Here is a 27967-nt window from a genome sequence, read left to right as displayed (position 1 = left end):
TCACATAAATACACACACAATCTCCCACACACACACACTCTGTGTCGCTCTTTCTCGCGCGCGCGCTCTACTCACATAACACCCGCAGACGCACGCGGACACGCGCTCGCAGCGGATCGGCTCTGCTTCAGGTGAGTGTCATTACGGTTTCTGTGAATCACGCATGCAAAAATCGTAGATTAATCGTTAATTACCCGATGTTCTACCCAAAGCAAGATCGTTCGCTTTGACAAATGTCATATTTGTTCCGTTTTCGCTGCGAACTACTCAATGCTGTGGGGTTTTGGAGTGATACTGCACACTTCAACTAAGTTTTACCTAATTACTTGTTTAGAAATGACCTAAGCGGTTCATAATTGATAGTTCATTACAATAATGATAATTAATCATCATGTTCTAACACTAGCTTTTCTATTCTTTTTTGTATTATGTCTATTTGTTTTCTTTTTATTTATTATACAATTAACAAAAATAAAAAAATACCTAAAACACTAGCTTGCTCTATTATTTTTCTATTCTATCTGTTTTGTTTTTATTTAATATATAATAGTGTGCTGCGTTAAGCTATCTGAGACTTGTTATAGCACTTGTATATTGCTCTTTTGTTGATTTTGATTGCTTCCATTGTTTTTATTTGTAAGTCGCTTTGGATAAAAGCATCTGCTTAATGTAAATGCAATAAGAGAAACTAGAGTTGAACAGGTGTATTGAGATTCTGCAGTCAGACTGAAACTTGGTTTATTAAGTCAAAACCTCCAGTTGAACCTGATAGTGTGTTCTGATGTAATGATTTACTGAGTTCATGTCGTCTGACCGCTGATAGTGTCTGTTTCTCAGGGTTGTGATGGCAGACACGGCTGTTCATCTGACCAGAGTCAGCAATGTGGACAACAATGTGTCCAGGACACCGGTGTCCACCAGAATGTCCTTCTCATCGTCCAGACGAGGAGCGACCGTGAGCTTCCACAACATCAACTACAGCGTGAAGATGAAGAGCGGCTTCCTGTGCAAGAGGAAGGTCACGCAGAAGAACATCCTCATCGAGCTCAAGTGAGTCTAGTGCTGTCAGATCTGATGCTGTTTGATCACAGTATTCATGTTTCAGTTTTTAAATAGTAAGCTAATCAAAAAATACCATGGTGTCCAACAAGGGTATGTATTGTACCGTTGCATTTTTGAGAGCACTTAAATAACATGGTTCATGAATTATGGCAATACCTTGATATGTTTTTAAATACCTTGCAGGAACAGTATGTTTTATATGATGCTGTGCCAGGATACCACCACTGTGAAGTGTGGTGTAACTGTGATACAGTGGTGGTTTTAAAGAAATCAACAACCTAAAAAAAACTATTAAAAAATGTTTTCATAACCATATACATTCAGTGTATTTAATTTCAACTAGTTTTTCAGTTTTTTTTCTGGTTTAAATTGATGTACTAAAATACATAAAACTAAAACTGAAATACAAATGAACAAAAACTATAAATGGAAAAATGAATAAAAAATGACAACAAAATTACTAAAACTTTAACTACAGTGGAAATTAATAGAAAAAATTAAAAAATATAAAACAGAAAATATAAAAACTAATTAAAAATATTTATAAAAGCTAAATATGAAGTTTTATTATGTATTATAGTATTAAATATTTTCTGCATATGAAAAAACTGTATAAAGATATTTAAATATACATTGTATTTAAAATTTTAATTAAAATGACTAATAAAATAACAAAAGCACATAACAAAATTCCTAAAACTTTAATTAAATGAACAGAAAAAAAGAAAAATTTTAAAAAGTTAATATTAATCATATGTTATATATCTTGAAATAATATAAAAATATTAATAATAATATTAATATTATAAAAATATTTTTTAATGAAAACTATAATATCTTCACTATCTCAGTTATACTAAACTTAGTTTTTGTATTTTATATTTTATGATTTTATTTATATATTTATTTATTTGTAAGTTTTTTTAGCAATACTAATGCTTTTAATTACTTATAGTGACATTTGCGAATTCATCTGATGGATGATTGAACGTGTTCCTTTAAAAACTGTAGTTTATTTTAGTGTTCGTCGGGTGACCAGCAGGACTGCATCAGATCTCATGTTCAGACATGTTTTCTGCCTCGACTTTCATCTACTATACCCGCTTAAAACAAGGAGTCGAGAAGAACAGTCACATATTTAGCCTCTGCATGAAGCTCATGTTCATTATTTGCTATGAAGAAAGAAATAGAGGTGATATTTGTGAGGTTGTAGGTCAGGGAGCATAAGTGTGGACATGATGTGGGGTAATGTGTCTTCAAAGGCGTTGTGTGGTTATCTGATTGTGAAACCACCAGGGAGGATTTATGTGAATTGAAGGAATGAAGCATGGCAATGTTTCAATGGATTCCCGGCCCTGCCTCCAAAAAAACTAAATATGCACTGAAAAACATACATCTGTACGTGCTTTAGTAGGAATGGCATTGCATGCTTGCTAATGCATTGTTATACAAGCACACACACACACCCACACAGTGTGATGAGCACACAAACACGTGCATGTTTGTGCTTTCATAACATGAGTACATTACGTATGCATACCCGCTGCGTTCAGGTCATTGTTTGACATGAAAGTCCCTGCTGAACAATATAAACTTTCTGGCAATATAAACACACAGTACGAGATGGAAAAAGCATTCAGACATTTGAGGGGATAAACGCAGTGAGTGTGCAGTGACTCTATTTTAGTGTTGATGAGAACCATCAAACCTTGACTTTTGCCCTGTTATTAGATAAGAGTCTGGTTGTGCTGTCCTTCTCGGACTGAATGGGTTACAGGTTTTGGATCACTGAACTGGAAAATAATCGGGCAATCTTACATCTATCAGTCGAATTTCCACTCGTAAATAACACTTGAGTCATATTTCACTCAAAGACCAAACTTATTAAGAAATTGTACATTGTTTAAAGTTTTTTTTTTCTTGATAAAACCCATCTTTTTAAATTTTCGATACCATAATCCAAAAAAACTCTGTTCTCATTACCATAATGTTTATGAATATGATCCAGTCAGAACACAGTATTGACAGTATCCTAACAGAATTCAATACTTTTATTTTTAATAATAAAAACTTTAATATTTTATTGAAATTAATTATTGATTTAATTTTTTTTTACTTTTTATATCTTTATTTCTTGTTTAATTTTTTTAAAGCATAAATTCCATGCAGTAAATATTTTAGTATAATAATAATAATTTTGTATAATTGTATGCAGTTTTTATTAATATTTTGAATGAGAATATTAAAAAGTAAATATTATCAAAATACTTTGAAATGCCATGACTGTGATCGAAATTAAATAATATACTATTTAAATATTAATAAATATAAATACATATTTCAATGTAATATAAAATTACATAATATAATAAACTAAATTATATATATATAATTTATATATATATATATGCTGTTGTTGTTTAAAACAATTTTAGAAAAAGCATAGTTTGTGGCCCTTATACAGCGTTTGTGTGTGAGAGAGTTTGTGTGCTCTTCATCGGAGGTTGTTGGGTGAGTTTAATCATTAACCCATGATTGTCCATGTGCACTCAGCTACTTGTGTAAGTGTGCGTGACTTGAAATGTTTATTTTCTCATCTGAACTTATGAAGTTATTTTATCTGTAGACACACAAGCTCCGATGATCGGCAGCTTCAAGGTGTTTACTTATCAAACAAATTAGCTGAGCTCATGAATATGAATTATGCCAAGTTACATTAGTGTAGTGGATAAATGTGACATTTAAGCACTTAATATGGTCAGATGGCATTTGTTGTTGTTGTTTTACAAACAAAGGTCTTTTAATATAATTGTCTTCCAAAGAGGAACTGAATTTCACAACAGCTTCAAATGTAGCTCATCCAATCAGCATCTTGTGTGTTTGATTTTATGCTGTTTTAAGTAATTATATGAAAATGAAGAAAATGTGGTAATAATAATTCTGAAGTAATTCTGTTATTTTGTTTAGTGGTATCATGAGGCCGGGACTGAACGCCATTTTAGGAGCCACTGGGAGCGGGAAATCATCGTAAGAGCTATCTGTCTTTCCACCCATCCATCTGTCTGTTCTTTCATCTGTCCATCTGCCTGCCCATCTATCTATCTGCCTCTGTCTGTCCATCCATCTGACTGTCTGTCCATCTGTCTGTTTATCTATCTATCTGTCTGTCTATCTTTCTATCTGCCTGCCTGTCCAACTGTCCTACTGACTGTCTGTCCATCTGTCCTTCCTTCCGTCCTTTTGTCTTTCTGTCCTTCCAAACGTCGTTTTGTTTGTCTGTCCGTTTGTCTGTCTGTCATCTATCTGTCCTTCTATCTGTCTGTCTATCTGTCCTTCCATCTGTCTGTCCGTCCGTCCGTCCGTCTGTCTGTCTGTCTGTCTGTCTGTCCGTTCATCCGTCTGTCTGTCTGTCTGACTGTCCATCTGTCCGTCCGTCTGTCTGTCCGTCCGTCCGTCCTTCCATCTGTCTGTCTGATTATCCATCTGTCCTTCCATCTGTCCCTTCCATCTGTCTGACTGTTTGTCCATCTGTCCTTCCGTCTGTCTGTCTGTCTGATTATCCATCTGTCCTTCCATCTGTCCCTTCCATCTGTCTGTCTGATTATCCATCTGTCCTTCCATCTGTCTCTTCCATCTGTCTGACTGTTTGTCCATCTGTCCTTCCATCTGTCTGACTGTTTGTCCATCTGTCCTTCCGTCCGTTCATCTGTCTGTCTGTCCGTCTCTCCGTCCTTCCATCTGTCAGTCTGACTTTCTGTCCATCTGTCTTTCCGTCTGTCTGTCTGTCCATCTATTCATCCGTCTGTCTGTCTGATTGTCTATCTTTCCTTCAATCTGTCCATCTGTCTGTCTGTCCATCTATTCATCCGTCTGTCTGTCTGATTGTCTATCTTTCCTTCAATCTGTCCATCTGTCTGTCTGTCTGTCCGTCAGTCCATCCGTCCTTCTGTCTGTCTGTCCATCTGTCCTTCCGTCTGTCCGTCTGTCTGTCCGTCCGTCTGTCCATCCGTCTGTCCATCCGTCTGTCTGACTGTCCAACTGTCTGTCTGACTGTCCATCTGTCCTTCCATCTGTCTCTCTGTCTGTCCGTCCGTCTTTCTGTCTGTCTGTTTGTCTGTCTGTCCATCTCTCCTTTCATCCATCTGCCTGTCCGTCTGTTTGTCTGTCTGTCCATCTGTCCTTCCATCCATCTGTCTGTCCATCTGTCTGTCTGTCCATCTGTCCTTCAATCTGTCCATCCATCTGTCTGTCTGTCCGTCTGTCTGTCCATCTGTCCTTCCATCCATCTGTCTGTTCATATGTCTGTCTGTCTGTCCATCTGTCCTTCCATCCGTCTGTCTGACTGTCCATCTGTCCTTCCATCCATCCGTCTGTCTGTCCTTCCATCCATCCGTCTGTCTGTCTGTCCTTCCATCCATCTGTCTGTCCATCTGTCTGTCTCTCTGTCTGTCCATCTGTCTGTCTGTCCATCTGTCCGTATTTCTGTCTGTCTGACTGTCCATCTGTCCTTCCGTCCGTCTGTCTGTGTGTGTCTGTCTGTCCGTCCGTCCATCTGTCCTTCCAACTGTCTGTCTGTCCGTCCGTCTGTCCATCCGTCTGTCCATCCGTCTGTCTATCTTTCCTTCCATTCGTCTGTCTGTCCGTCCGTCCGTCTGTCTGTCTGTCTGTGTGTCTGTCTGTCCGTCCGTCCATCTGTCTGTCTGACTGTCTGTCCATCTGTCCTTCCAACTGTCTGTCTGTCTGTCTGTCTGTCTGTCTGTCTGTCTGTCCATCCGTCTGTCTATCTTTCCTTCCATTCGTCTGTCCGTCCGTCCGTCTGTCTGTCTTTCCATCTATCCTTCCATCTGTCTTTCTGTCCTTCCGTCTGTCTGTCTGTCTGTCTGTCTCTCCATCTGTCCATCTGTCTGTCCGTCCGTCTTTCCTTCCATCAGTCTGTATGTCTGTCTGTCTGTCCATCTGTCTGTCTGACTGTCCATCTGTCCTTCCATCTGTATGTCTGACTGTCCATCTGTCTTTCTGTCTGTCTGTTTGTCCGTCTGTCCATCTCTCCTTTCATCCGTCTGCCTGTAGGTCTGTTTGTCTGTCTGTCCATCTGTCCTTCCATCCATCTGTCTGTCCATCTGTCTGTCTGTCCATCTGTCCTTCCATCCATCTGTTTCTCTGTCTGACTGTCCATCTGTCCTTTCATCTGTCTGACTGTCCATCTGTCCTTACATCTGTCTGACTGTCCGTTCATCTGTCCTTTCGTCCGTCTGTGTGTCTGTCTGTCCGTCCGTCCATCTGTCTGTCTGACTGTCTGTCCATCTTTCCTTCCATTTGTCCGTCTGTCTGTCTGTCCATCCGTCTGTCTATCTGTCGGTCTGTCTGACTGTCTATCTTTCCTTCCATCTGTCTGTCCATCTTTCCATCTGTCTGTCTGTCGATCTGTCCATCCGTCTGTCCATCCGTCTGCCTGACTGTCCATCTCTCTGTCCGTCTGTCCTTCCATCTGTCCTTCTGTCTGTCTGTCTGTCTGTGTGTCCGTCCGTCTGTCCATCTGTCCTTCCGTCTGTCTGTCCGTCCGTCCATCCGTCTGTCCATTTGTCTGTCTGTCTGTCCATCTGTCCTTCCATCCATCTGTCTGTCCGTCTGTCCATCTGTCTGTCTGACTGTCCATCTGTCCTTCCTTCCATCTGTCTGTCTGTCTGTCCATCTGTCCTTCCATCCGTCTGTCTGTCTGTCCGTCTGTCTGTCTGTCTGTGTGTTGTGGTTTATGTAATAAGTGTTAAGGAATAACTAAAAGTAGATCAGCTGTTTTCAAAACAGAGCAGTTTTTCCAGCAACAAGCAGTTTTTCCAGCAACAGTGTATATATACATTTAGGTTCATATATATTTGAACACTGACACAATTTTCATAATTTTGGCTCCGTATGCCACCAGAACAGAATTAAAAATAAGATTAAATGCTTAGACTTTACAACCATTTTTACATACAGTCCCCTCATTTTCAGGGGCTCAAATATAGTTGGTCAAATAAATATAATCATAAATAAAATGTTTATTTTTAATATTTATTGAGAATCCTTTGCAGGCAATGACTGCCTTAAGTCTGGAGCTCATGGAGATCAGCAGAGACTGGGTTTTTTCTTTGTGATGCTTTGCCAGGTCTGTACTGCAGTTGACTTCAGTTGTTGTTTGTTTGTGGCTCTTTCTGCCTTTAGTTTTGTCTTCACTGAGTGAAATGCATCTCAATCTTGTTGAGATCAGGAGATTGACTTGGCCATTGCAGAATATGAGTGAGAAGATACCACTTCAAAAACTCCTGGATTGCTTTTGCTGTATGTTTTGGGTCATCGTCCATTTGTACTATGAAGCAACCATCCAATCAACTTTGCTGCATTTGACTGAATCTGGGCAGAGAGTATATCTCTGTACACTTCAGAGTTCTTCCGGCTGCTTCTGTCTTCTGTCATGTCATCAATAAACACCAGTAACCCAGTGCCACTGGAAGCCATGTATGCTCATACATCACACTGCTCCATGTTTCACAGATGATGTTGTGTGCTTTGGATCATCAGCTGTTCCAAGTCTTCTCCAGATTTTTTTCTTCCCATTCTGGTACAGGTTGATCTTTATTTCAGCCATCCAAAGAATGCTTTTCCAGAAGTGGTCAGGCTTTTTAAGATTTTTTTTTCTCAAAGTCTGATCTAGCCTTGTTTGAAGCTTGTGGAGAAGCCTCTGTAATTGCTTCTCTTGATTGTGGACTTTGACAGTGACATCTCTACCTCCTGGAGAGTGTTCTTAACTTTACTGGATGTTGTGATCCTAAACAAAATATCAAAAATGAACATTTGATTTATGATTATATTTATTTGTCCAATTACATCTGAGCCCCTGAAAATGGGGGGATTGTGTAAAAAAAAAAAGCTTAAAGTCGGCACTTTAACTGAACTTCAACTGAACATATAGATAATCCATTTTAGTCTTTTAAAATAAATAGTTTTTATGTAAAATAATTGTTATTTATTGATATATTTATTTAATTTATTTAGAATATCAAATAACATTTAATAAAAAATAAAAAGTAAAAATACATTTACATAAACAGTTTATTTTAACACATGTAAAATATAAAATATAATTAAAATAAATTACAAATATTTATTTATTTAATGTGTTTTGTATAATGTCTGTGTTTTACTGCAGGTTTCTGGACGTTCTGGCCGCTCGTAAGGATCCTGCTGGTCTTTCTGGAGAGGTTCTTATAGACGGAGCTCCACAGCCTCCAAACTTCAAATGTCTGTCTGGATACGTAGTGCAGGTATATAACACACACACACACACACACACACACACACACACACACACACACACACACACACACACACACACACACACACACTCACACTCACACTCACACTCACACACACACACAGTTACTACATTTCCTTTCTTCTGATCACTTAGTCAACAGTCAATAGTAGCATTTTCTCTTCACGTCTGGAGCACAAACGCTGAACTTACACATTAGAAAGTGTTCAGAAAGTGCTATGTCATGGTTTAAACACATTACACATCCATGTCTTAAGTTTTGTAACCGAATAAACCTTCATTCATTCATTCATTCAAATTATTGTGTTTGACTTCAGCAGATAAAACACGAAGCTGAACTCGTTATTCTGTAGAATACATATCATGACTAAGGGAATTGTGGGATCGCTGATTAAGACTAGAAAAGCTGGACTGAAACCGGTTCAGCTGTTTAGTTCGTTTTCGTTCCATAAATAGAGCTTAATACAGTGCGTTCGCCTTGTGTTTTCTTCAGGAGTCTGATTTTCTCCATCTCAAATCACACCAGCTGTGTCATGAGACACTCTGCTTCCTTCCTTAAGGACATGTATGAAAAGTGCGTGTTCAGAAAGTGCTCTGTCATGGTTTAAACACCCTGAAAGTCTTATGTTTGACTCTAAAAACTAACTTCAGCAGATAAAACAGGAAGCTGAACTCGTTATTCAGTAGAATACATATCATGACTAAGGGAATTGTGGGATCGCTGATTAAGACTAGAAAAGCTGGACTGAAACCATTCAGCAGTTTAGTTTGTTTTCTTTCCATAAATAGAGTTTAATACAGTGCGTTCGCCTTGTGTTTTCTTCAGGAGTCTGAATTCCTTCAGTGATTTGTTTAATCTCAAATCACACCAGCTGTGTCATGAGACACTCTGCTTCCTTCCTTAAGGACGTTTATGAAATGTGCGTGTTCAGAAAGTGCTCTGTCATGGTTTAAACACATGAATCATTTTGAAAGTCTTGTTTTTTGCAGGACGACGTGGTCATGGGAACACTGACGGTTCGTGAGAATCTGCGTTTCTCAGCAGCTTTAAGGCTCCCGAAGTCGATTCGTCAGCGAGAAAAAGATGAGAAGGTTGAGAGACTCATTCAGGAGCTGGGATTGAGCAAAGTGGCCGATTCACGGGTAACAAACCAAACACACATTCATCCCACAGACTACATGTGCAATCAACACAGGCTTCTGTTGATGCTTAATGACACGATTAGTAATTATTTTATGTTAAGTTATGTAATTTAGCATTCTTCTGAATCAATAAACAACATTTTTTATTTTGTTTGCTTTTGAAATGTTTTCTCCCTCAAAACACAGCTACTGTAGGTTAAAAAAATACTAATAATTAATTAATGCCAAGGCAAGATTTTAAATTTTCATTTGGTTTAACTTGAAGTATAAAAATAACTAAAATGCTAAAGCTAATAAATAAAAATTTAATCTAAAAATGCATATATATATATATATATATATATAAACAATAATAAAAATGACAACAAAAAATTAAAATAAAATAAAGAATATCAATAAAAATAGAGAAAAATTACATTTATTAAAAATATTAACAAAAACTATAATAGTATATCAATGATACTAAAAGAAAAATTATACTCCCACACCTCTCTCTCTCTCTCTCTCTCTATATATATATATACGTATATTCTTATGTAAATATATAAGACAAAATAATAAAATAAAATAAATAGTCTAAGCAATAAATGAAAATTAATAAAAACTATATAGACATTTAAAAAAAATAATTAAAAACAGAAAAATGCTATAAAATTACAAAAAAATCTATAAAAATAAAAACTGAAAATAGAAAATTAAATGGTCAAAATATAAAAATGTAAACAAAACGAGTATATCAGTGATACTAAAATAAAATATAATTGTGTGTATATATAACTGTTCTATTCATTAGTCATTGTTTTGTGTGTGTATAAATATTCAGAAAACGATGACTTATGAACAAAGTGAATTTGATCTGATGTGAATCATGATTAATTTGACAAAGTCAGTATTGTAGTTCATTATTGAGTTTAGATGGCAGGACTTGAATTGACGTCTGCTCTGATTGGCTGGTTGTACAGGTGGGCACGCAGCTGATTCGTGGTGTTTCAGGTGGAGAGAGGAAGAGGACAAACATCGGCATGGAGCTGATCATTGATCCGCCGGTGCTTTTCCTGGATGAACCAACTACTGGCTTGGATGCCAGTACAGCCAACTCCGTCCTCATGCTGCTCAAGAAGTGAGTTTGTACAAAACCGGTCATATTTCAAACCTAAACCACAAGAAAGACGAGAACAACAACAATATATAAAGAAAGAGAACAACAACAATATATAAGTCCCATGTCAAGTCTCAGTTAGTCTAGTACAGAATGCATAGCCAGGTTTTTTTTTTTTTTCTTTTTTTTATAAATGAAAAGACAAGAAAAGGAAAGTGCTAGTATTAGTTGGTTAAGTGCTGGCGAAAAAGATGAGTCTTTAGATGTTTCTTGAAAATGAGTAAAGACGAATTGAGATTGGGAGGTCATTCCACCAGCTGGGCACAGTCCAGGAAATGGTCCGTGAGAGTGATTTTGAACTTCTTTGGGATGGCACCACAAGGCGTCGTTCACTTGCAGAGCGCAAACTTCTGGAGGACACATAAGATTTAACCAGTGAGCTTAGGTATGTTGGTGCCGTGCCAGTTGTCGTCTTGTAGGCAAGAATCAGTACCTTGAATTTGATGCGAGCGGCTACTGGTAGCCAGTGTAACCTGATGAGGAGAGGAGTAACGTGAGCTTTTTTTGGCTCATTGAAGACAACCCTCGCTGCTGCATTCTGGATCAATTGCAGAGGCTTGACAGTACATGCAGGAAGGCCCTCCAGGAGAGCATTACAATAGTCCAGTCTGGAGAGAACAAGAGCTTGGACAAGAAGTTGGGTGGCTTGCTCTGACAGGAAGGGTCTAATCTTCCTGATGTTCTATAAGGCAAATCTGCAGGACCGGGTCGTTGTAGCAATGTGGTCTGTGAGGATTAACTGATGATCCATCACAACTCCTAGGTTTCTGGCTGTCCTCGAAGGAGTAATGGTTGATGAGCCCAGCTGTATAGAGAAGTTGTGATGAAGCAATGGGTTAGCTGGAATCACCAGAAGTTCTGTCTTCGTAAGGTTAAGCTGAAGGTGATGGTCATTCATCCAGCTAGAAATGTCACTATTTGTCAGCTACCGTCGGGTCATCTGGTTGGAATGAGAAGTAGAGTTGAGTGTCATCAGCGTAGCAGTGATAAGAAAAGCCATGCTTCTGAATGACAGATCCTAATGACATCATGTAGATGGAGAAGAGAAGTGGTCCAAGTACTGAGCCTTGAGGAACCCCCGTAACAAAGTAGTTGTGACTTAGAAACATCACCCCTCCAAGACACACTGAAGGATCTATCGGAGAGATAGGACTTCAACCACAGGAGTGCTGTTCCAGAGATGCCCATCTTTCTGAAGGTGGACAGGAGAATCTGGTGATTAACAGTGTCAAAAGCAGCGGACAGGTCCAGTAAGATGAGTACTGAGAATTTTGAAGCTGCTCTTGCCAGTCGCAGGGCTTCAGTAACCGAGAGCAGAGCAGTCTCAGTTGAGTGGCCACTTTTGAAGCCAGATTGGTTGCTGTCCAGGAGGTTGTTCTGTACAAGGAACATAGAAAACTGGTTGAACACAGCTTGCTCAATTGTCTTTACAATGAATGGAAGAAGGTATACCGGTCTGTAGTTTTCAAGAAGTGCTGGATTTAGAGATGGTTTCTTGAGCAGTGGGCTTACCCGAGCCTGCTTGAATGCTGAGGGAAATGTTCCAGACTGAAGAGAGGAGTTGATAATGTGAGTAAGCGAAGGTATGACTGAAGAAGAGATCGCTTGAAGGAGGTGAGTGGGGATCGGATCAAGTGGACAAGTAGTAGGATGATTGGACAGGAGAAGTTTGGAGACGTCCATCTCTGAGAGTGGGGAAGAGGAGAAAGAGTGTGCATCAGTCATTGTGAAGATGTCCTCAGTCTGCGGTGTGGAGAATTGGTCACTGATGGCTCTTGTCTTATTTGTGAAGAAAACCGCAAAGTCGTCCGCTGTAAGACTCGATGGAGGAGGTGGTGGCGGCGGATTAAGAAGAGAAGAGAAAGTTTTGAAGAGTGTCCGAGCGTCACAACAGCTGCTAATTTTGTTGTGGTAGTAGGATGTTTTAGCCGTGAAGACATTTGCAGAGAAGGAAGAGAGGAGAGACTGATACACACTGAGGTCGGTAGAGTTTCTTGACAAAGACATGTTCATTTGTAAAAATTAATTGTCTATTCTGCCAGAAAGCACTAGGGAATTGCATAACTTATTATTGTACAAATATTTTCAAGTATATTTAATAATATCTAATTTCTCTATGTACTGTACAGTTTATTTCTTAATTAGTAAATTTATTTTAAAATGAAATTTTATTAAATTACATTTAAATCTTTTGCTCTTTTGGGATAAAATATGACTCTAACATTCTTGTGAAATTTAACCACAGTACCGTTTTAACTTTCCAGTGTGTTTAACCTGTGTATTTATTCAGAATGGCGAACAATGGTCGCACCATCATCCTGTCCATCCATCAGCCGCGGTACTCGATCTACCGGCTGTTCGACAGCCTCACACTGCTGGTGGGAGGAAGACTGGTGTATCATGGGCCGGCTCAAGATGCCCTGGATTACTTCAGCCATATCGGTATGAAAACACACATTTACACACATGAACAGAGACTCAGGTCCTGATACTGATGTGTGTGTGTGTGTGTGTGTGTGTGTGTGTGTGTCTGTGTCAGGATACACCTGTGAACCTCATAACAACCCTGCTGATTTTTTCTTGGATGTCATCAATGGAGACTCCACCGCCGTCGCTCTCAACAAGCTATACAGCAATGAGGGTACATCAATTTCCATTCTCCATTAATGTTTTCTTGGAGTATAAAGGCCACTTTGCAGCTTCTTTTAGTCAAGATTCACCACTAATGACATGTAATGTTTGTTTTAAAATTTATTTTATTTTTTTATACTGCTTAATGAACAAAATTGCAATAATATTTGGTTTGCAAACACTTTAAACAAACTTTTTTACATCAGTATTCGTTTTACACAGTAGCAGTTAAAATATTTATTGTAAATATTAACTTATAACATTAATGTTATTAAATTAAATATAAAACAAGCTATTTGTCACTGCCGGGACGTTAATGTTTTATAGAAAATATTTTATAGTTTGTTATAGAATAACAAGTTATGCTCAGAGTCCAGAGGCTCGATCATAACATTATAACAGGCATCTGCCGAGTAGAGACTTTCCTATTTCCAACTTATAAAGTCATGATTACGAGCTCGTTGCATTCTTTTCTGTTAAAAATAACAGTGGACAGTGGTTTGTGAATTCTGATGCTTAGCCTAAATAATTTGATCGGGAGCAAACCCTCTGACCCATGATTTGTCTGAATGTGTATTAAGAGCTAGTGAGCAATGGACTTTCATAATAAAAAAAAACTTGTCAGTCATCTTGGAGGGGTTATCTAGGTTGCTTTTTGAGTCTGCCTCTCTCAAGAATGTTGAGGATCTGTAGGCTCTTTTTGTGAGTGAGCCATGCATGGCATTTACCCCGTTTTGTGAATGTGTTTCTGTAACCCAGACCTGGTTGCATCTCCAGAGTCTTGTCCACGTCATTCTGTTCCCAAGTGGTTGTATTTTATGCATTTTGTCTTCCTCCCTTTGCTGCTTCTTTGGGGGAGAGGCTTCATCTACTATGCCCTGTTCAGGCCCTAATGATTTATGTAGACTACTCTGGCCTGTGGCACAAGTTGTCCCAATGCCTTGTGTGCTTAGGTGCTGGTCGCAGAGGGCTTTCTGGTTCCATGTTTTGTTTTGCATGAGCCAGTTGTCTGAGTTTAGTCTGGTTCCCACTATTTTGGCCAGATGCCTCAGTGCTTATTTTAGCATGTATGTTATATCGTTGCCATTGCATCATCGCAGCATTATGCAGTCTTAAGTGAACCATTGAAAGGGAACACGTAAAATTGATGAATAGGGAACGATACACTCCGTTTACTGTCAAGCTCCTTGTGCTTCCGAAGATGCTTCTTTGGTAAAGAATCTGAGGAATTGATGGTGCACTGACTTTTATTAGGTGAGTGAAGCAGCGTCACTAAAGGGATGCCTGCGACATTGGCCAATAAATTAGCGAGATTTGATACAGGTTTCTGAATCGGAATCAGAATTAGTTTTATTACCAGGCATCTCTACACATACAAGGAATTTGTTTTTGTGACAGAAATGTCCACGGTGCAACAGAATGACAGTGACAAAACAAGACAAAAAGAATAATATACAAAATATACCAAACAGACAATTTAAATAAGTATGTGTGTTAATAAATGTATGATAGGGTTGTGTGTTCCACATTTTATTGTCAAGTGTTCATGAGATGAATTGCCTGAGGGAAGAAACTGTTCCTGTGCCTGGCCAGTTTGGTGCTCTGTAGCATCGACCAGGCAACAGTTCAAACAGGGATGTGTATGCAGGATGTGAGGTGTCCAGAGTGATATTGCCAGCATTTTTGCTCACTCTGGATAAGTACAGTTCTTGGAGAGTGGGGAGGGTTGTACCAATGATTATCTTAGCAGGCCGGTTTTCTTAGGTCAGATTTTGTAGATGAGCTGAACCAGAGAGTTATTGAAGTGCAGAGGACAGATTCAGTGATGGCAGATTAGAATTGTTTCAGCTTCAATTGTTCCTGTGGCAGGTTGAACTTCCTTAGTTGGCGAAGGAAGTACAGTCGTGGCCAAAAGTTTTGAGAATTACATAAATATTGGAAATTGGAAAAGTTGCTGCTTAAGTTTTTATAATAGTAATTTGCATATACTCCAGAATGTTATGAAGAGTGATCAGATGAATTGCATAGTCCTTCTATGCCATGAAAATCAACTTAATCCCAAAAAAACCTTCCCACTGCATTTCATTGCTGTCATTAAAGGACCTGCTGAGATCATTTCAGTAATCGTCTTGTTAACTCAGGTGAGAATGTTGACGAGCACAAGGCTGGATATCATAATGTCACACTGATTGGGTTAGAATGGAAGACTTGACATGTTAAAATGAGGGTGATGGTTGAAATCATTGTTCTTCCATTGTTAACCATGGTTACCTGCAAAGAAACGCATGCAGCCATCATTGCGTTGCATAAAAATGGCTTCACAGGCAAGGATATTGTGCTACTAAGATTGCACCTAAATCAACAATTTATAGGATCATCAAGAACTTCAAGGAAAGAGGTTCAATTCTTGTAAAGAAGGCTTCAGGGCGTCCAGCAAGCGCCAGGATGGTCTCCTAAAGAGGATTCAGCTGCGGGATCGGAGTGCCACCAGTGCAGAGCTTGCTCAGGAATGGCAGCAGGCAGGTGTGAGCGCATCTGCATGCACGCTGAGTCCCAATTCGCATACTATCCGTCCTAAATAGTATGCGAAACTAGAATTAGTACGTCCCAAATCGTAGCATGTTGAAAAGAGTATTCCAAAGATACCCGGATGGTCTACTATTTCCGGTTAGAATTTTAAGTGCAGATCAATGCACACTCTAAGTGCTAATATTGCCCACAACCCATTGCGTGCGGGAGGGAGGAGCTTTGCGATGGCTTTGCGGTGATGTAAACATGGCAGCCGGATGCAGCAGTGGAGATGCGTCCATTGTAAGATGTATTGTGAAAAAAAAACGATGAGAAAAAAAGATGAGAATAGTACATAAAATTTTATTGGACATACAAGAATGAATGAAACGTTAACAGTTGTGGTGTACGTAACTAGGCAACCACGTTGTCGTTCACGTTGCATGACGTCATCGAAGTATGTCCCAGAACGTGCATACTCTTTTGCTACACACTCAAAAGTATGTACTTTTTCCTCACAAAAAAAGTACATACTTTTAGGTCGTAGTATAAGTAGGCGAATTGGGATTCAGCGCAAGAATTTTGGAAGATGGCCTGGTGTCAAGAAGGGCAGCAAAGAAGCCACTTCTCTCCAAAAAAAAACATCAGGGACAGATTGATCTTCTGCAGAAAGTATAGTGAATGGACTGCTGAGGACTGGGGCAAATAAAGTCATATTCTCCAATGAAGCCCCTTTCCGATTGTTTGGGGCATCTGGAAAAAGGCTTGTCCGGAGAAGAAAAGGTGAGCGCTACCATCAGTCCTGTGTCATGCCAACAGTAAAGCATCCTGACACCATTCATGTGTGGGGTTGCTTCTCATCCAAGGGAGTGGGCTCACTCACAATTCTGTCCAAAAACACAGCCATGAATAAAGAATGGTACCAAAACACCCTCCAACAGCAACTTTTTCCAACAATCCAACAACAGTTTGGTGAAGAACAATGCATTTTCCAGCACGATGGAGTACCGTGCCATAAGGCAAAAGTGATAACGAAGTGGCTCGGGGACCAGAATGTTGAAAAATTTTGGGCCCATGGCCTGGAAACTCCCCAGATCTTAATCCCATTGAGAACTTGTGGTCAATCCTCAAGAGGCGGGTGGACAAACAAAAACCCACTAATTCTGACAAACTCCAAGAAGTGATTATGAAAGAATGGGTTGCTATCAGTCAGGATTTGGCCCAGAAGTTGATTGAGAGCATGCCCAGTCGAATTGCAGAGGTCCTGAAAAAGAAGGGCCAACACTGCAAATACTGACTCTTTGCATAAATGTCATGTAATTGTCGATAAAAGCCTTTGAAACGTATGAAGTGCTTGTAATTATATTTCAGTACATCACAGAAACAACTGAAACAAAGATCTAAAAGCAGTTTAGCAGCAAACTTTTTGAAAACTAATATTTATGTAATTCTCAAAACTTTTGGCCACGACTGTACAACCTCTGCTGGGCAATGTGAATGTCCCATTTCAGGTCCTGAGAGATGGTGGTTCCCAGGAATCTGAATGACTCAACTGTTGTTGGTAGGTGGAGTACTGGGGTGTTTCGCCTGAAGTCCACGATCATCTCCACTGTTTTGAGCATGTTGAGGTCCAGGTTGTTAAGACTGCGTCAGACAGCCAGCTCTTACCTCATGTCTGTAAGCAAACTCCTCACCATCCTGAATGAGATAATTGTGGGGTCGTCTGCAAACTTTAGGAGCTTAACAGAAGGGTCTTAAGATGTGCAGTTATTGGTGTACAGGCAGAAGAATAGTGGGGAGACAAACAACAAACTACAGGGGTTCAGTGAAGGTCCAGTGATGTCTTTCAGATAATCTAAAACAAGCCTTTCAAATGACTTCAAGGCCACAGATGTTAGAGCCACAGATCTGTAGTCATTAAGTCCTGTAATTTTGGGTTTCTTTGGGACAGGGATGAAGGTTAAGCAAAGCTTCAGTGATCAGTCAAAGTTCTGTGTTAAGATTGGGGCCAACTGGTCAGCACAGGTTTTCAGACAGGCTGTGCCTTGTTTTCTCTTGTTCTTTCTGAGGCACATCATCTTCGCTGATCTGAAGTGCAGGTGAGAGGGTGAGGGGGGGTTGCTGGAGGTTTTAATGGTGTTTTTCAAACCTCCAGTAATACTAATTCAGATCATCTGCCAGTTGTTGATTCTCTACCGTGCTGGGGCATGTTGTCTTGTCGTTGGTGATGTCTTTCAGAATTTTTCACACTGATTCAGGGTCATTGGAAGATAATTGGTTCCTTAGCTTTCCATAATAATTGTCTGCCACTCTGATCTCCTTTTCCAGTGTGTATTTGGCCTGTTTACACAATACTCTGTCCCCATTCCTGTAAGCATAGTACTTCAATTCAATTCAGTTGAATTCAATTCAAGTTTATTTGTATAGCACTTTTTACAATACAAATTGTTACAAAGCAACTTTACAGAAAATTATGTTTCTACATTATTTAGTTGTAGCTTATAAGTGGTGATTGTCAGTTTGTGCACGTATGACAGGATTTTTAGAAAAATTAATTCAAGACGTAGTCAGCCAGACGATGAACATTATTAACAGCAATTATTATATGATGCAGTCACACTTGTAGCAATATTTGTTAGTTATGTTTGTTGATTCAGGGTCAGCATCATCTCTTCTCAGGTGTTCTGGATCCAGACTGGAGCTTGTGTAAATCCTGCAAAACATAGAAACAAATAGAGACATCATTAGCATAGCTGCTGATCCAACAAAGTAAAATGAATTAGTTTAACCCAAGCTAAAGAATAAGAATGCGCATTTGATCAGATGCAACTACACTCACAATTTAAGAGATGCATTATTCAAATGCTTGGCGAAAGAGATGCGTTTTTAATCTAGATTTAAACAGAGAGAGTGTGTCTGAACCCCGAACATTATCAGGAAGGCTATTCCAGAGTTTGGGAGCCAAATGTGAGAAAGCTCTACCTCCTTTAGTGGACTTTGCTATCCTAGGAACTACCAAAAGTCCAGCGTTTTGTGACCTTAGGGTGCGTGATGGGTTGTAGCGTGGTAGAAGGCTAGTTAGGTACGCAGGAGCTAAACCATTTAGGGCCTTATAGGTAAGTAATGATAATTTGTAACTGATACGGAACTTAATAGGTAGCCAGTGCAGAGACTGTAAAATTGGGGTAATATGATCATATTTTCTTGACCTGGTAAGGACTCTAGCTGCTGCATTTTGGACGACCTGTAGCTTGTTTATTGACGAAGCAGGACAACCACCTAGAAGTGCATTACAATAATCCAGTCTAGAGGTCATGAATGCATGAACTAGCTTTTCTGCATCAGAAACAGATAACATGTTTCGTAGCTTGGCAATGTGTCTAAGATGGAAGAATGCAGTTTTTGTAACATTGGAAATATGATTTTCAAAAGACAAATTGCTGTCCAATATAACACCCAGATTTCTGACTGTAGAGGAAGTAACAGTACATCCATCTAGTTGCAGATTGTAATCTACAAGATTCTGTGTCGTGTTTTTTGGTCCAATAATTAATATCTCTGTCTTATCCGAATTTAATTGGAGAAAATTATTTGTCATTCAATCTTTTACATTTTTTAACACACTCTGTTAGCTTAGATAAGTACTTAATTCTTAATACAGGTTTAGCAGGTTTCTGTCTGTAGGTCGTTATAAGATGATCAGAGAGCCCCAAATCTGCTCTGGGGATGGTGCGATATGCATTCTTTACTTTTTTTGGGGAAGTCGTGGCCTAGTGGTTAGAGAGATGACTCCTAACCCTAAGGTTGTGGGTTTGAGTCTCGGGCCGGCAATACCACGACTGAGGTGCCCTTGAGCAAGGCACCGAACCCCCAACTGCTCCCCGGGATAGGTTAAATGCAGAGCACGAATTCTGAGTATGGGTCACCATACTTGGCTGTATGTCACTTCACTTTCACTTATTGTGGTGTGGTCCAGGAGAGCAGAAAAAGTCTGTTTTGTTGAGTAAAGAGTGGAGATTTGTTTTTGAGAGAGCAGAGATTGTGTTTGTGTAAAATATTATAAATGTGTTTGTGTGTCAGAACTGGACGAGGAGCAGCTGAGTTCATCTCTGAAGGGCATCGAGGACCGTTTGGTGGAAGAATACAAGAACAGCGCCAGCTACAAACAAACCAAAAGCGAGCTGGAGCAAATTGTTCAGGGACGGGACTACAGCAAACGACCCAAATCCCGAACCATCACCTACAGAACATCCTTCTGCCACCAGTTCAACTGGGTTCTCAAAAGAACCTTCAAGAACCTCATGCTGAACCCACAGACCTCATTCGCTCAGGTCAGTGCAACCATCTACATCATTTAATATTAGTAAAAAAAAGTTTTTGTCAATTTTATTATTTTTTCTATATTACATGTTTTACTTTAAATACTTTTTGTTAAAAATGAAATTAGATCTCTTATTATTTTAAATAAAAAAAATATTGTTCTATTTTAATATAATAACTTATGAAGGTAAACATAAAATATTTAGTCTTTTTAAATAGGTGCTTTATTTTGATTGTTTTCAATTCAAAATGATTTGTTAATTTTACATTATTATTTTATGAATTTATTACATTTTTGTCAACTCTTCTCATTGATTAATGAATGAGTGAATTTGTTGGTCATATTTTTTTTTTGTCAAAATATATGTGAAAAGAAAATATAATCTATATGTAAATGAAAAAAAATAATGGTTAAGTTTTGATTTGGGTTGATGTTAGTATTTCTATATTAATCTGACTCTTGTTTCTCCAGATCGGAGTTACGATTTTCCTGGCTTTGGTTGTTGGAGCCATATTTTTTGGAGTAGAGAAGAATTCGAGCGGCATTCAGAACAGGTTTGGAAACATGTTCATCCAGTTCAGTCAGTATTTCTGTGAAATTAATCATTTCCACTTGAATTAGATAGAGTTGTTCCGATTCCGATACTAATATCGGAAATATCTCCGATACCACAACAAATTCTGGCATTGGCATCGGCGAGTACATGAACCCATATACCGATCCGATACCATTTTCAAGACCTAGTTATGAACGCTAGCTTTGCCTTACCGCTGCACCGTTCTTCGTCGCTGCTCAGAATGCATTGCAAACACAGGACGATGTGCTGTAATGCCACAAGCAACCCCTGTTTAAAGCAGCGAAGAAGAAATGAAAACGCGTTAGCAGCACTGATCTATATATGACTGGATCGCTCATCGCGTTCTAAACTGCCAACAGACAGTGAAGCCGCTTCTATATTACAGATCAGTGGTTAGCAGTATGTCCGCTGTTTAGCAGTATTTCAGACTGGACCAACCAGACAGTAAAACGGCGACTAGGGATGCCACAAGTACTGGCACTTCACTACCAAGACGGTGCTGAAAATTTTAAAATATGATGATACCAGCGTCTCTGTAGAACCGGTAGTAAGTTTGAGTATATTCGTTACCCGCAGCTGCGTTCAGTCGCTTCCGTGTTAGTCTAAGCGCAGGGCTCCAGACTGTAGCCGAATATATATACTAGTGTCTGTGAATATTAAACTGCAAAATACTATTTAAATATTACTCCTGCAAAGTCTACATCTCTGTGGGAGACATGCGCAGATGCACGGGAGCTCGCTGTTTTGTGGCCTCTGCCGTGTGTCACTATATGAGGACATGAACGCATAAACCGTCACTTCATGAGAATTTAACGTTTCATTTGAGAAAACTGTCATATCATAAACACAGACACTCAAAGATCTTCATGGCGAGTAAATTGACAATATATTAAGCTACTGTTGTAGCCTACAGTAGATTTAGCTACGTCTCTATGTAGTAATAATACGTCTCTATTAATAATAATAATTATGCCTAGACGGTTGCTTGTTTTTTACTTGTTTTGTTGTAAAGAGATTATCTGATTAATATAGAATTTTTTATATTCCTAGACTTATTTGTTGCAGTTTTTTATACACTAATATTGTAAAACTAAAATACTAAAATACCTTTTTTAGTTTGCGGTGTTAGATTTTTGGCTGCATTTGAAGTTCTTTTTCGCTTAAGAAATTAAATAATATTACTGTCAAATTCATGTCAGATAATAAAAATACTGTAATAAATACAGTAGTTAACCATGTATTTGTTCATGTTTTATCAAGGGATAAGTCTGAAGCACACCATAAAATAATTCTAGAAATTTACACAGGGCTAGTAGTATATACAGCTGTATATACAGATACACACCCAGGTATCGGATCAGTACTCGGTATCGGCCGATACCCTGAGCCCAGGTATCGGAATCGGTATCGGGAAGAGAAAAAGGGTATCGGAACATCTCTAGAATTAGAGTGATTCACTGTTCAGATCTGATGAACAGAAGCTGTGTCTCTTCAGCCCTGGTGTTTTCAAATATAATTTACTGAATAAAACTTTTTGAAGTTACACAGTTAGTTTTCTACTTGTGTATTTGTGTTTCAGGATGGGCGCGCTGTTCTTCATCACCACCAATCAGTGCTTCAGCTCCGTTTCCTCAGCTGAACTCTTCATCACTGAGAGGAAACTGTTTGTGTGAGTAAACACACACACACACACACACACACTTGAGTTGGCAAGTGAGAACCGGTTCTTCCTGAATGAATTTCATTATGTTTGGTTCCATTAATGATTCTTGATTATCTGCTTCAGGACTTGAATTTGTCTCTCTAACACACAGCAGTTTATCCAAACATTCTGTAGGAGGTGAAATAACTTATGCAAGTAAATAAATGCAGAGTGTTTTGTTGATAGTGGGATTATTTGTAGTTTTAATGCATATATCCTTTGTAGAAACATTGTAAATGTTGGTTGTGTGTACAATTAATTAAAATAAATAAAAAATGGCTTTAATATATACATACATTTACATTGCTCTTATATATATAGAGCAAATAACTACAACTTTTCTCATGAAGTTATCAAATATATTCTAAAAAACATAATTTTTTCCTGTATTTGACGTTTTTTTGTAGAGTTGGTACTAAATTCTGACGTTTCCAAAAACACTTATTGGTGTCACTTCAACTTAACTTTTAAAAACGTAACTATTTAAAAGTAAAAAAAGGGATTCTATATAAAATGTGTATTTTCCGAAACATGATTCAATCTAAAATTGTGTTTTAATCAAAGCCATAACTCTAAACAAGTTGTGCTCCAATTTTGAGGTACTGTAGATATCACAAATAAATTTACAGTATTAGGATATTATTTGTGCGCAATGCAATTCCATTCATTTTGAGTTGTGAATGTAAACAGTACCAATGCAATTCAAAGCCATAAATCTTAATTTGTTGGTGCTATTTCAAAAATTTAGCTTTCTGTAAGAATTTTAGCTGCAATACCAAACGTTTCCACTAGATGAAATTTGCTTCACGGTCTGTCCCCTGTAATGTGGGGATTTTTGACCATGAACCGTACAAGTGTGATTGTTTTTTGCAGGACCATTTAATCATTGTGAATCATATCCATAAATACGTTTTTGTGTTCAAATAGCAAGCGCAAGATCTATACCAAGTTTCGTACAATTCCAATGAAGTCAAAAATGGATGAAGTGCACCAGAGGGTTAAGAGGTCATTTGTGACGATTTTAAGAAGATTAGATTTAATTCTAAAGAATGTTTGGTGAATTTGGCTTGTGATATTTTCTGTGTTGGGGATTGATTGTAATTGGAATATTTGATTGATTGTTTGATTGATGATGTTTTTGTTGTGGGCGTGTCCTCAGGCACGAGTACATCAGCGGATACTACAGAGTGTCAGTCTACTTCCTGTCCAAGATCCTGTCTGACATCCTGACTCTGCGCACCATCCCGGCCATCATCTTCAGCTGTGTGGCGTACTTTATGATTGGTCAGACTCACATTGCCTTCATCATCACATCTTTCATGTTCGTATGATATCAGGCGTGTGGTTTAAAGTGTTTGTGTTTCCTGTGCAGGACTGAAGCCAACGGTCGAGGCGTTCTTCATCTTCATGTTCTCCATCGTTCTGGTGTCTTACACAGCCACGTCCATGACACTTGCCATCTCCGCTGATCAGACAGTGGTGGCCATCGCTAACATCTTCATGACCATCAGCTTTGTCTTTATGATGGTAAAGAAACACACACACACACACACACACACATTTGAACAGAAATATTAAACCAATATATACCACATGTGGTTGTAAGTATACCATGGTTAAGGGTTTTTATAAAAAAGTGAAGTGAAAATGAAAGTCGTGACATATTTTCAAGTATGGTACCCATAATCGAAACCCATGCTCTATATTTAACCCATCCAAGTGCACACACACACACAGCAGTGAATACTGAACAAACACACACGAGGGTGCGATAATTGAACCGTGACCTTCGGGTTACAAGCCTGACTCTCTTACCAGTAGGCCAATTAAAATCATATATGTGTAACTTCATATATGAAGTTATTTTTGCTTTTAACTTCTGAATGTTTTGGCCAAAACTCACAAGAGTGGTGTCTTTACATTCAGAGCAGCATGCAGGGTACACAACGCCTTTTTGAATTTTGACAGAATTGCTGTATTTAACAAATGCATTGGCGTGTCATTTCAAAGCTTGGTATTTGTCTTTGGCACCATGCCCTGAAGATACTCAAAACGATTTTTGAGAAGCTGGCAGAAGAAACGTTTTGTTTATCTCATCAGATTTGATGTCATGATGCCAAACTGCATATGAGGCTGTATCTCTGCAAATGTTTGACCTACAAATTTCATGTCATTGTCACCTCACACTGACCAAACCACATCAATTTATTAACAGCGAACCCTATTGGTCAAAAGTGATAAACCATATAACTAATGATTGAATTCATGATTTTTCAGCCAATTTGAGTAAAATTACCTTTAGATGTCTTTTAATTACTCCTTGTTGCATTCGGTCTAATCCTCTCAGCCATGTTAGCTGCTCATTCTGCTTCTGCTTGGCCTCTTAATTGTTGCTTGCAGCTATATTTTACAGGTGCTGGTCATATAATTAGAATATCATCAAAAAGTTGATTTATTCCACTAATTCCATTCAGAAAATGAAACTTGTATATTATATTCATTCATTATATTCATTACACACAGACTGATATATTTCAAATTTTTATTTCTTTTAATTTTGATGTTTATAACTGACAACTAAGGAAAATCCCAAATTCTGTGTCTCAGAAGATTAGAATATTGTGAGAAGGTTCAATATTGAAGACACCTGGTGCCACACTCTAATCAGCTAATTAACTCAAAACACCGGCAAAGCCTTTAAATGTTCTCTCAGTCTAGTTCTGTAGGCTACACAATCATGGGGAAGACTGCTGACTTCACAGTTGTCCAAAAGACAACCACTGACAACTTGCACAAGGAGGGCAAGACACAAAAGGTCATTGCAAAAGAGGCTGGCTGTTCCCAGAGCTCTGTGTCCAAGCACATTAATAGAGAGGTGAAGGGAAGGAAAAGATGTGGTAGAAAAAAAGTGTACAAGCAATAGGGATAACCGCACCCTGGAGAGGATTGTGAAACAAAACCCATTCAAAATTGTGGGGAAGATTCACAAAGAGTGGACTGCAGCTGGAGTCAGTGCTTCAAGAACCACTACACACAGACGTATGCAAGACATGGGTTTCAGCTGTCGCATTCCTTGTGTCAAGCCACTCTGGAACAACAGACAGCCTCAGAAGCATATCTCAGACAAAAAGGACTGGACTGCTGCTGAGTCGTTCAAAGTTATGTTATCTGATGAAAGTAAATGTAGCATTTCATTTGGAAATCAGGGTCCCATAGTCTGGAGGAAGAGAGGAGAGGCACACAATCCACATTGCTTGAGATCCAGTGTAAAGTTTCCACAGTCAGTGATGGTTTGGGTGCCATGTCATCTACTGGTGTTGGTCCACTCTGTTTTCTAAGGTCAACACAGCCGTATACCAGGAAGTTTTAGAGCACTTCATGCTTCCTGCTGCTGACCAACTTTATGGAGATGCAGATTTCATTTCCCAACAGGACTTGGCACCTGCACACAGTGCCAAAGCTACCAGTACCTGGTTTAAGGACCATGGTATCCCTGTTCTTAATTGGCCAGCAAACTCGCCTGACTCAAACTCGCCATAGAAAATCTATGGGGTATTGTGAAGAGGAAGATGTGATATACCAGACCCAAGAATGCAGAAGAGCTGAAGGCCACTATCAGAGCAAACTGGGCTCTCATAACACCTGAGCAGTGCCACAGACTGATCGACTCCATGCCACGCCGCATTGCTGCAGTAATTCAGGCAAAAGGAGCCCCAACTAAGTACTGAGTGTTGTACATGCTCATACTTTTCAGTTGGTCAAGATTTCTAAAAATCCTTTATTTGTATTGGTCTTAAGTTATATTCCAATTTTCTGAGATACTGAATTTGGGATTTTCCTTAGTTGTCAGTTATAGTCATCAAAATTAAAGAAATAAACATTTCAATCTGTGTGTAATGAATGAATATAATATACAATTTTCACTTTTTGAATGGAATTAGTTAAATATTTTTGATGATATTCTAATTATATCACCAGCACCTTTATATGTGCGTTTCTGTATTTGTTTATAAATTTAATGGTTAATATTTCTCTGTGTTCAGATCTTCTCAGGGCTGCTGGTGAATCTCCCCAGTGTCGCTAACTGGTTGAACTGGTTAAAGTATCTCAGTATTCCTCATTACGGTCTCGCTGTGAGTTCTTCTCCTGATATTGAGATTCGGTTTATATATGATTTATATATTCACAATATAACTTAGTAGTTTAGTTTTTATAGTTTAAGTGAAGTATAATAATCTTGATTCTTAGACGGTCAGTTTTGTTAAATGCAGAACAGATAACAATGTTTATGTGTGGCTGATGATGATGATGATGATGATGAATGTTCTTCCAGGCTTTGGAAATCAATGAGTTCACCAAGCTCGAATTCTGTGACCCAAGGAACATGAGCGGTGTAGTAGCACAAGTGTGAGTGTCAATCTGCATGTGACTAATAAACATTCAACTGAAATAAAAGAAATGTTAATGAAGTAAAATGAGCTGACACTTTACAATAATGCTACATTTGTCAAAATCATCAGTTAAACTAACAATGAAAAAGACTTCTGAAGCATTTATTTTTAGTTGATAGTAATGTTAACATTTAGTAATACAAGATAAAAAACAAATGTTGTATCTGTTAATATTATGTAATTGACCTGAGCTACCATGAACAATGAAGATTTAAGAGTTTTTATTTACCAGCACTAACAGAAATGTATAAATACTGGAGTGTAGTTCGTGTCAGAACTACATGAAAAATATTACACAAAAAGTGTTGAAAACTATAAACATGGCAGATGTGAGCAACCTGCGGTTAAGTAAGCGGTTTGAGTTACTAATAATCAACATTTAATCTTGTAAAAATATTTAATGTTATGTGTTATATTTCATCTGTGACAACAGTGTGAAGTTTTAAAAACATCTGTTTGGCCGTTAACTTTTAAATGCATCATTTCAGTTTCCCACTGTTTGCACATACTGTTCCCCTGCCATGGCTTCTTTTCTTTGTTTTAAAGAGCACTGAAGATGCACAGTAATTTCCAGTTCAGTTTTCAGTCTGATCCAGTGTTCACATGTCCTCTCGATCGTATTAAAATAAGTCTACACCCCCCTTCTAGATGAATCAAAATTGAATTGGGATCGAGTTCAGTCGGATTGACTGAGGTGTTTACATGAATGCGTTTCAGTCTGATTAAGCCATCTTTCTGATTACTAACTGATGATTTGGTTGCATAAACGTAGCATGTGTAGAAATCCAACATGCAATGATGCTAAACAATTATTTTAACATGTTCTTATTTCCCTTTGCAGCTGTTCGACAGGTGAGGAATTTCTATCTGAACAGGGCATCGATTACTCAACCTGGGGTTTGTGGCAGAATCATTTAGCGCTGGGAATCATGACCCTCATCTTCCTCGTCATTGCTTACCTCAAGTTGCTTTTCATCAAGAAATTCACCTAAACACAAGTTCATGTTCTTCCTCACACACTCCTACAAGATCCACCAAATCCTACAGATATAACATTGTTTACCCCCCCCCCCCCTCCAAAAAATCATCATTTGCAGAAGG

At 38.6% G+C, this 27967-nt stretch overlaps 1 protein-coding gene across 1 annotated transcript; it reads left to right on the top strand.

The window, feature by feature from the left end:
- Positions 1-3: 3 nt before the first annotated feature.
- Positions 4-27932, top strand: LOC132118598 (broad substrate specificity ATP-binding cassette transporter ABCG2-like). The gene is made up of 16 exons (XM_059528549.1): positions 4-131; positions 838-1050; positions 4030-4089; positions 8249-8363; positions 9365-9517; positions 10480-10637; positions 12967-13118; positions 13216-13317; positions 19896-20146; positions 20608-20690; positions 22293-22382; positions 23575-23699; positions 23788-23942; positions 26459-26548; positions 26749-26822; positions 27708-27932. The coding sequence occupies exons 2-16, from the start codon at positions 845-847 to the stop codon at positions 27856-27858; spliced, it is 1965 nt and encodes a 654-aa protein (XP_059384532.1). The 5' UTR covers positions 4-131; positions 838-844; the 3' UTR covers positions 27859-27932.
- The last annotated feature ends 35 nt before the right edge of the window (positions 27933-27967 follow it).

Source organism: Carassius carassius, chromosome 37 (genome assembly GCF_963082965.1).
Source record: "Carassius carassius chromosome 37, fCarCar2.1, whole genome shotgun sequence".
Taxonomy (NCBI): Eukaryota; Metazoa; Chordata; class Actinopteri; order Cypriniformes; family Cyprinidae; genus Carassius; species Carassius carassius.
Note: the sequence above shows the minus strand (reverse complement) of the source record. Positions and strands in the feature narration are given on the sequence as shown.